General features: G+C 41.2%; 1 protein-coding gene across 1 annotated transcript in view; it reads right to left on the reverse strand.

Moving 5' to 3' along the window:
* musk (muscle, skeletal, receptor tyrosine kinase) overlaps positions 1–8,466 on the reverse strand; it is a 99,366-nt gene extending 90,900 nt beyond the window's left edge. The window contains exon 1 of the mRNA XM_061980908.2: positions 8,354–8,466. Within this exon, the coding sequence (XP_061836892.2) occupies positions 8,354–8,435 (82 nt within the window). The 5' untranslated portion in view covers positions 8,436–8,466. The remainder of the gene's footprint in view (positions 1–8,353) is intronic.
* Between the last annotated feature and the right edge of the window lie 2,011 nt (positions 8,467–10,477).

Raw genomic sequence — 10,477 nt, forward strand, 5'->3', positions numbered from 1 at the left:
GTGGACTTGGAGAAGGCATTCGACCGTGTTCCTCGGGAAGTCCTGTGGGGAGTGCTCAGAGAGTATGGGGTATCGGACTGTCTGATTGTGGCGGTCCGCTCCCTGTATGATCAGTGTCAGAGCTTGGTCCGCATTGCCGGCAGTAAGTCGGACACGTTTCCAGTGAGGGTTGGACTCCGCCAAGGCTGCCCTTTGTCACCCATTCTGTTCTGAACTTTTATGGACAGATATTCTAGGCGCAGTCAAGGCGTTGAGGGGATCCGGTTTGGTGGCTGCAGTATTAGGTCTCTGCTTTTTGCAGATGATGTGGTCCTGATGGCTTCATCTGGCCAGGATCTTCAGCTCTCACTGGATCGGTTCGCAGCCGAGTGTGAAGCGACTGGGATGAGAATCAGCACCTCCAAGTCCGAGTCCATGGTTCTTGCCCGGAAAAGGGTGGAGTGCCATCTCCGGGTTGGGGAGGAGACTCTGCCCCAAGTGGAGGAGTTCAAGTATCTCGGAGTCTTGTTCACGAGTGAGAGAAGAGTGGATCGTGAGATCGACAGGCGGATCGGTGCGGCATCTTCAGTAATGCGGACGCTGTATCGATCCGTTGTGGTGAAGAAGGAGCTGAGCCGGAAGGCAAAGCTCTCAATTTACCGGTCGATCTACGTTCCCATCCTCACCTATGGTCATGAGCTTTGGGTTATGACCGAAAGGACAAGATCACGGGTACAAGCGGCCGAAATGAGTTTCCTCCGCCGGGTGGCGGGGCTCTCCCTTAGAGATAGGGTGAGAAGCTCTTCCATCCGGGGGGAGCTCAAAGTAAAGCCGCTGCTCCTCCACATGGAGAGGAGCCAGATGAGGTGGTTCGGGCATCTGGTCAGGATGCCACCCGAACGCCTCCCTAGGGAGGTGTTTAGGGCACGTCCGACCGGTAGGAGGCCACGGGGAAGACCCAGGACACGTTGGGAAGACTATGTCTCCCGGCTGGCCTGGGAACGCCTCGGGATCCCCCGGGAAGAGCTGGACGAAGTGGCTGGGGAGAGGGAAGTCTGGGCTTCCCTGCTTAGGCTGCTGCCCCCGCGACCCGACCTCGGATAAGCGGAAGAAGATGGATGGATGGATGGATGGTTTTCAGGTATGAATTCGGTTTTTATTTGTACAGTTTTATCAGTGGCGGGCCGTGCGTTTCCCACCTAGTCAGAAAGTGACTTGAAGATGATGAGTAAAACATCATCAATGCAACATTTTGAGCAAAGAACCACTATTACATGTTATGTAGACCACAAGGAAGTCTTCAGAAAAAAATCATACTATGACCCCTTTAATGTGCCTAATAATCCGGTGCACCTTTTGTATGAAGTTAGACCTGAATAGACCCGCTCAACTGGTGCGCCCTATGGTCCGGGTTTTTTATGAGGTTTTTTTTTTGTTGGGACGTATTCATGGTTAGCTTACCATAGGGGTCACACACAGACATTCACCCAACAACACCTCCACTTACCCTCCCTCCTTCTCTTGACTTCCTCACATTCATCCAATCACCAGTCAGAACTAAGCATGGACACGCTCACTGACTTACAATCAAAAATGAGAAACTATTGTCAAAAATACACATTTACCCCAAAAAAGTATGACAAAGATCTTCTGAGCTCTGCAACCAGACGACCAAAGAGCCTCACTAGCAGCCGGGTTGTTAAATTGTGTCTACCAGTGACGTGCGGTGAGGTTGATGGCTGGTGAGGCACTGACTTCATCACAGTCAGATTTACAAACATATGAACCCTAAAGAGTATCTTATTCACCATTTGATTGGCAGCAGTTAACGGGTTATGTTTAAAAGCTCATACCAGCATTCTTCCCTGCTTGGCACTCAGCATCAAGGCTTGAAATTGGGGGTTAAATCACCAAAAATTATTCCCGGGCGCGGCGCCGCTGCTGCCCACTGCTCCCCTCACCTCCCAGGGGGTGATCAAGGGGATGGGTCAAATGCAGAGGACACATTTCATTACACCTAGTGTGTGTGTGACAATCATTGCTACTTTAACTTAACTTTAACTTTACACATACAAACTGTAGCACACAAAAAAGCACATTTAATAAAAAAAACATTATTATGGTCTTACCTTTACTTAGAAATGAAGTCCACAACTAAAGCCCTCACTTCAACTTTCCACGTGCAATATTGAATCTATTTAAAAAAGTGTAACCGAGGGTTTATAAGTGTCGCCTATACTGTATGAAACTACAAAATAACAAACACGGAGGCTCCAGTTTACACGAGGACCACTTTATTTACCTTCTTTCAAAAACCTCCGCTCCACTCCGTGTCATCACTTCCGCTCTTAGCGCCTTCAAAATAAGAGCTCAAGGCATATACTGTATAACAGCGCATAACAGGAACTTAACATCAGAAAGAGGAAAGCCGATAAAAATAGGTTACAAAAGTTATTTAATAAGAAGCCAAAAAGTGCAAAAACAATAATGTTCGTGTTGGAGGAGTTGTGAATTAGATACACCTGCAGTCTGCAGGTGTACCTAATGTTGTGGCCCTGCAGTCATTCACAACTCCTCCAACACCAACATTATTGTTTTTGCACTTTTTGGCTTCTTATAAAATAACTTTTTTAAATAGATTCAATCTTGCACGTGGAAAGTTTAAGTGTGGGCTTTAGTTGATAAAACAATTCTACGGCGGGGGTGCAGGAGGCGGGATTACTGGAGCCTCAGCCAGTGCGTCTTTTGCAGCCGTTTTATGATCGCTCAGCACAAGAAATATGTTACACACATACAGTTGTTGACAAAATACACTGTACATTATATACCTCAGCTAACTAAACTATGGAAATGTATAATATAATTCATATAGCAATACGGTCTCACTGCACAGCAGGCCAGCAGTTAGCCGAGTCCGTCCATGTTGAGGCACTGAGTGACGTGCCTCGACTGGCTGCTCTTCTCAGTATTTGAACGGCAAATGTGAAAATTCAGCGATTTTGAATAAAAATAATCTAAAACTGGTGAAGTTAAATGGAAAATAACTTTATAGTATAATCACTGGATACATTTAACAATTTAATATATATTTTTTTCTTTTTACATTTTTTTTCTTTCCATGATGGCAGGTGAGGCCCCGCCTCACCTGCCTCTAGTGACTGCACGTCACTGATATATATATATATATATATATATATATATATATATATATATATATATATATATATATATATATATATATATATATATATATATATATATATATATATATATATATATATATATATATGTATATATATGTATGTATGTATGTATATATATATATATATATATATGTCCTGAAAATATGCAAAGAAAACTGTGTTTAGATAATTGATACTTCAAACTTGCATAAATAAATATTAAGGAATATAACATAACTTGGCTTCTGAGAGCTTCAAAATGTAATGAATAAAATGCTAAAGTTGTTGACAAACAAGCAATTATTTTAATAATTAAATATGGTCATTTTAAATGAATTATTATGATCATTTAAAATTAATTTTTTCATATATGTTTATTTTAATGTATAATTCTATGGCTGGATGTAATAAGGAGTCAGAAAAAATACAAATAAAAACACAATTAATTTTGATGTTTTTAGCAAAATATAGTAAAAATTTATTTTTTTTGTAATTAATAAATATATTTATTTCTAGGTAAGATAAACATAATAATACAATGTATCTCTAGTCTGGATGATTTAGTTCTTGTCACCCTGTTGTCCTCCTGTCATAAAAAAAAAGGCTGTCCTCACTCAGGTCCGCATGAAAATCGGGAGACTGCTATAAAGTAAACAAAAACAGAATGCTGGACGACAGCAAAGACTTACTGTGGAGCAAAGATGACAATCAACAATGTCCCCACGAAGAAGGATTAAAAACAACTGAAATATTCTCGATTGCTAAAACAAAGTAGATGCGGGAAATATCGCTCAAAGGAAGACATGAAACTGCTACAGGAAAATACCAAAAAAAAGAGAAAAAGCCACCAAAATAGGAGCGCAAGACAAGAACTAAAACACTACACACAGAAAAACAGCAAACAAGTCCAAATAAGTCAGGGTGTGATGTGACAGCTGGTGACAGTACACCTACTTTGAGACAAGAGCTATAGCGATTCATGCTTGGTTATGCTTTAAAGTCATATCCAACAATTGCGACAACGACTTCTTACCGTCAACTGAATTTCGTTTTTTAATGTTTTCTGCTGGTGGTGTGCTTCCGCATTTTTTCAACGCAAAAAATGTGGCTTGGCTCAAAGAAGGCTGAAAACACTGCTTTAAAGGAACCACTCTCTCTTGATTTGAATAGAATTCAACCACCCTGAAATCTTCCTCATCAGGCAGTGTGCAGGTAAAAAGGTGTCTAATGCTTGAACCAAAAATAAACAAAAGGTGAGTGCCCCTAAGAAAAGGCATTGAAGCTTAGAGAAGGCTATGCAGAACGAAACTAAAACTGAACTGGCTACAAAGTAAACAAAAACAGAATGCTGGACGACAGCAAAGACTTACTGTGGAGCAAAGAAGAAGGATTAAAAACAACTGAAAATATTCTTGATTTCTAAAACAAAGCAGATGAGGGAAATATCGCTCAAAGGAAGACATGAAACTGCTACAGGAAAATACCAAAAATAAGAGAAAAAGCCACCAAAATAGGAGCGCAAGACAAGAAGTAAAACACTACACAGGAAAACAGCAAAAAAGTCTGGGTGTGATGTGACAGGTGACAACAGTACACCTACTTTGAGACAAGAGCTATAGTGATGCATGCTTGGTTATGCTTTAAAGTCATATCCAACAATTGCGACAACGACTTTTTACCGTCAACTGAATTTAGTTTTTTAATGTTTTCTGCTGGTGGTGTGCCTCCGCGGTTTTTCGACGCAAAATATGTGCCTTGGCTCAAAAAAGGTTGAAAAATACTGAATAAAACGGATAAAATATACTTTTTTATTTTGTATTTCTTGTATTTATTTGGCCCTGCGATGAGGTGGCGACTTGTCCAGGGTGTACCCCGCCTTCCGCCCGATTGTAGCTGACCCCAAAAGAGATAAGCGGTAGAAAATGGATGGATGTATTTATTTGACAGGGACAGTAAGATGAAACATTGCTACCCGTAAGTAACTGATGTCAACGTACATACGACTTCTAGCCAGAGGCTAATTTGCAACCCTCGTCCTTGGTTAGGCGTTGAAAGAAAAGTTGGGGAAAGTGAAAAACACGTACCAAAAGAGTAGAAAATAAAAATACATAAAAAATAATTGGGCCCATTTGTGCGTACGCATACTTGCCAACCCTCCCGGATTTTCCGGGAGACTCTCGAAATTCAGCGCCTCTCCCGAAAACCTCCCGCGACAAATTTTCTCCCGAAAATCTCCCGAAATTCAGGCGGAGCTGGAGGCCACGCCCCTTCCAGCTCCATGCGGACCTGAGTGACGTGTTGACAGCCTGTTCACAACATTGCCGTAAACAATAATGTTGTGACACTTTTAAACAGGACAATACTGCCATCTACTGTACATGCATATGTGACCCACCCATAATGTGTCACATTTTTTGTGTTGATTTATTTATTTTATTTTGTGGTTTGAATTCGTTTTTGGAGCTGTCATTACACATTTATCAGTATTCACATTGGTCAGTAGGGGGCAGTAGGGCGTTTCTTCCCAATTGAATGCTATCACCTGCAGACCGGAAGTGTTTTGTCATTCTGATGAGCGCGACCAGTTTGTGAACAATTGAAACGTCCTGTGTGCTTTTTCCTCCTGTATAACAGGTTAGTTTTGGTGAATCAACTCACTGAATAATATCCATGTGATCTTTATAAGTTTAAGTACACATTCTGATGGTGGAGCCTAACTCTAAAGTGTTTGTGAGTTGTAGTTTGTATTTGTGAATGAATCCAGTGCACAGCTGCAGTAATCAATACAAAAAGGCGACGTGAGTGCGCAATGCTTATATAGGAACTTCTGATCCTAATTCAGACTCCCAAATTAGAGCTCCCGTTTTCTTATTGATTTTATAATGTATATTTGTATACTGTGTGTGTTCTGAAATAGTGACAGAGAATAGAACAAGGATGGCCAATTCAACCCTTAACACAACAATGAGTAGATGAGTGTTATGTGTGTGTATATGTGTAAGTAAATGAACACTGAAATTCAAATATTAATTTTATTTATTTATTTATATATATATATATATATGTATATATATATATATATATATATATATATATATATATATATATATATATATATATATATATATATATATATATATAGCTTCACGGTGGCAGAGGGGTTAGTGCATCTGCCTCACAATACGAAGGTCCTGAGTAGTCTTGGGTTCAATCCCGGGCTCGGGATCTTTCTGTGTGGAGTTTGCATGTCCTCCCCGTGACTGCGTGGGTTCCCTCCGGGTACTCCGGCTTCCTCCCACTTCCAAAGACATGCACCTGGGGATAAGTTGATTGGCAACACTAAATTGGCCCTAGTGTGTGGATGTGAGTGTGAATGTTGTCTGTCTATCTGTGTTGGCCCTGCGATGAGGTGGCGACTTGTCCAGGGTGTACCCCGCCTTCCGCCCGATTGTAGCTGAGATAGGCTCCAGCGCCCCCCGCGACCCCAAAAGGGAATAAGCGGTAGAAAATGGATGGATGGATGGATATATATATATATATATATATATATATATATATATATATATATATATATGTATATATATATATGTATATATATATATATATATATATATATATATATATACCGTATTTTCCGCACCATAAGGCGCCCTGGGTTATAAGCCGCGCCTTCAATGAACGGCATATTTCAAAACTTTGTCCACCTATAAGCCGCCCCGTGTTGTAAGCCGCATCTAACTGCGCTAAAGGAATGTCAAAAAAACAGTCAAATAGGTCAGTCAAACTTTAATAATATATTAAAACCAGCGTGATGTGGGCGCGCATGGAGTCGTATATCAACATGGACGGAGCTGCGTGAAAAAAGCCACCCGGCCTCTTCGCGTAAACTTAAACTTACCTTAACCACTCGCTCATCTTTTCTTCATCCATCCCTTCGAGTTAGCTTTTATGATGACGCCGGCTGGAAAGGTCTCTTTTGGCAAGGTCTTCCTTTTGAATATCACCATGGGTGGAAGTTTCTGGCCATTAGCATGGCAAGCTAGAACCACAGTGAAGGATGACTTCTCATTCCCTGTGGTGCGAATATTCACCGTACGTGCTCCCGTTGTATCCACAGTGCGGTTCACAGGAATATCAGTTGCTGTGAAATAGTAATCCGTGTGCGGATGGAGAGATTGCGTCTTTTCATGAACCGGATCCCTGTCGCTTAGTAGGAGCCATTTTGTGGTCTTTACAGATGTAAACACACAAAGGAAATGAAACGTACCGTACGGTAATATCCGCGCATTTTTTCTTCTTCTACGCGGGCGGGTGGTTGCTTACAGTAGAAGAAGAAGCGCTTCCTGTTCTATGGGGGCGGGTGCTTACCTTGGCGGTTGCTTGCGTAGAAGAAGCGCTTCCTGTTCTACCGGGAAAAAAGATGGCGGCTGTTTACCGTAGTTACGAGACCGAAACTTTATGAAAATGAATCTTAATATTTATCCATATATAAAGCGCACCGGGTTATAAGGCGCACTGTCAGCTTTTGAGAAAATTTGTGGTTTTTAGGTGCGCCTTATAGTGCGGAAAATACGGTGTATATATATATATATATATATATATATATATATATATATATATATATATATATATATATATATATGTAATAAAAAATATATATATATAGCTAGAATTCACTGAAAGTCAAGTATTTCTTATATATATATATCTTAACCACGCCCCCCACCTCCCGAAATCGGAGGTCTCAAGGTTGGCAAGTATGTGCGTACGACACCAAGTTCTAGTGCTCACACTTCTGATTGTCCTTTTCCTACAGATGTCTCTTGAATGCAACACCGAACTAAACAACTGGTAAGTTACGGTATGTAACAGAACCCCAACAATCTTCTACCTCTCATGTTTTTATGACTTCATCAAACTGTTTGGTCCATAAACACCTCTCTTGTCCTTGTGGTGAAGGTAAGGGTGATGTCAGGGTTACACGGTGTACACACGCTATATACCGTAATGTCTTTATACTACAAAACTGGTGGAAAAACATCGTACTTCTAGTACGTTGTTTCCCTTTGTTAGTGTTTGTAGTCGTTACAGGTGAAAGGGGTCGAAGCAACATGTCAGCACTTCTCTTTGTCTCGAAATGTTACACGTAAAAGTCACTTTAAAAACATTCGGCGTACGGATGTTCCACTTACCTCTCTGTATTCCGTTACTCAAGGTGACCAACACTAAAAGAAAGAGGGTGTTCAAGACTAAAATGGGTCCGATAGTCTTCATGCTGGCTCCAAAATGAGCCCTCTGGACCTTAGGAATTAAAAATAAAAATGCAATTTATTCTCCCATAGCTTCCATTAAATTCACTTGGCCTGTTTGGTCAGAGGGAGCCATGCTCAACACTGACCACTCGCTCAGTGTGTGTGTGTGTGTGTGTGTGTGTGTGCGTGTGTGTGTGTGTGTGTGTGTTGACCGTGTGAGTGACATCAGCAGCTGCTAGCCAAGCTCTCGTGTAGTCACTCGGCCACGCTCAAAGATCCAAATTCTCCAATGCTGCAGAGTCACACTGCAAAAAGTCAGTGTTCAAAAACAAGAAAAAAAAAAATACAAAAATGAGGGGTATTTTATTTGAACTAAGCAAAATTATCTGCCAATAGAACAAGAAAATGTGGCTTGTCAAGACTTTCCAAAACAAGTCAAATTAGCTAACCTCAATGAACCCAAAACTACCTTAACTACTACCTTGTATGGTGTTCGGGTCTGTGAGACCCGTTTTAATTTTTTATTAAAAGAAAAATGATACAATTAATTAATTTTTCAAACTGAGACTCTCTGACTTTGGCTCATTTTCTGTGAAGAACATATATCAGAATACATATTTAATGACCACACACCATACACATTTATATTACATATAAAATGTCCAAGTCCACTGGACCCGGGGCTAATAGAAGTGTGGAAATTGATGTTCTGTGTAACACACACACACACACACACACACACACGCACACGCACGCGCACACACGCACACACACACACAGCAGGCCTAGACAGGAGGAGGACAGAGTGTAGGTACACAGAACATCAGAAGGTCGAATGTGCGAGAAAATGAGAGCAGACAGTGTTGACAAACAATGTTGCAACCTTGTGTGCGAACTAAAGGTGCAGAAACACAAAAGAAGAATCCCTGTGGGATGCAGAAATTGGCAGAGAAATTTTCCGGCCAACGTTCATATTGTTGTTACACATTTATATTACATATAAAATGTCCGGGTCCACTGGACCCGGGGCTAATAGAAGTGTGGAAATTGATGTTCTGTGTACCACACACACACACACACACACACACACACACACACACACACACACACACACACACACACACGCACACACACACGCACACACACACAGCAGGCCTAGACAGGAGGAGGACAGAGTGTAGGTACACAGAACATCAGAAGGTCGAATGTGCGAGAAAATGAGAGCAGACAGTGTTGACAAACAATGTTGCAACCTTGTGTGCGAACCAAAGGTGCAGAAACACAAAAGAAGAATCCCTGTGGGATGCAGAAATTGGCAGAGAAATTTTCCGTGCAACGTTCATATTGTTGTTACTTAGCCAGCGTTTGTAACTTTTTCCACCAAAGTCAAAACATGCAGGGGCCACACACTAAAAAAATGTTGCGTTAAAAAATAACCCAATTTTAACCCAGAAACAGTTCAGAAAAGGACGAATCCCTTATAAAAGTGTTTGATTGTGAGACATTAAAAGCCACAAAATGCAACGGGTCAATAAGACCCACAAACGCTGGCTGAGTAACAACAATATGAACATTACACAAGGGTTAAAATAAGTACCGTATTTTCCGCACTATTAGCCGCACCTAAAAACCACAAATTTACTCAAAAGCTGACAGTGCGGCTTTTAACCCGGTGCGCTTTATATATGGATTAATATTAAGATTAATTTTCATAAAGTTTCGATCTCGCAACTACGGTAAACAGCCGCCATCTTTTTTCCCGGTAGAACAGGAAGCGCTTCTTCTTCTACGCAAGCAACCGCCAAGGTAAGCACCCGCCCCCATAGAACAGGAAGCGCTTCTTCTTCTACTGTAAGCAACCACCCGCCCGCGTAGAAGAAGAAAAAGCGCGCGGATATTACCGTACGTTTAATTTCCTTTGTGTGTTTACATCTGTAAAGACCACAAAATGGCTCCTACTAAGCGTCAGGGATCCGGTTCATGAAAAGACGCAATCTCTCCATCCGCACACGGATTACTATTTCACAGCAACTGATATTCCTATGAACCGCACTGTGGATACAA

Source organism: Nerophis lumbriciformis, linkage group LG20 (assembly GCF_033978685.3).
Source record: "Nerophis lumbriciformis linkage group LG20, RoL_Nlum_v2.1, whole genome shotgun sequence".
Lineage (NCBI taxonomy): Eukaryota > Metazoa > Chordata > Actinopteri > Syngnathiformes > Syngnathidae > Nerophis > Nerophis lumbriciformis.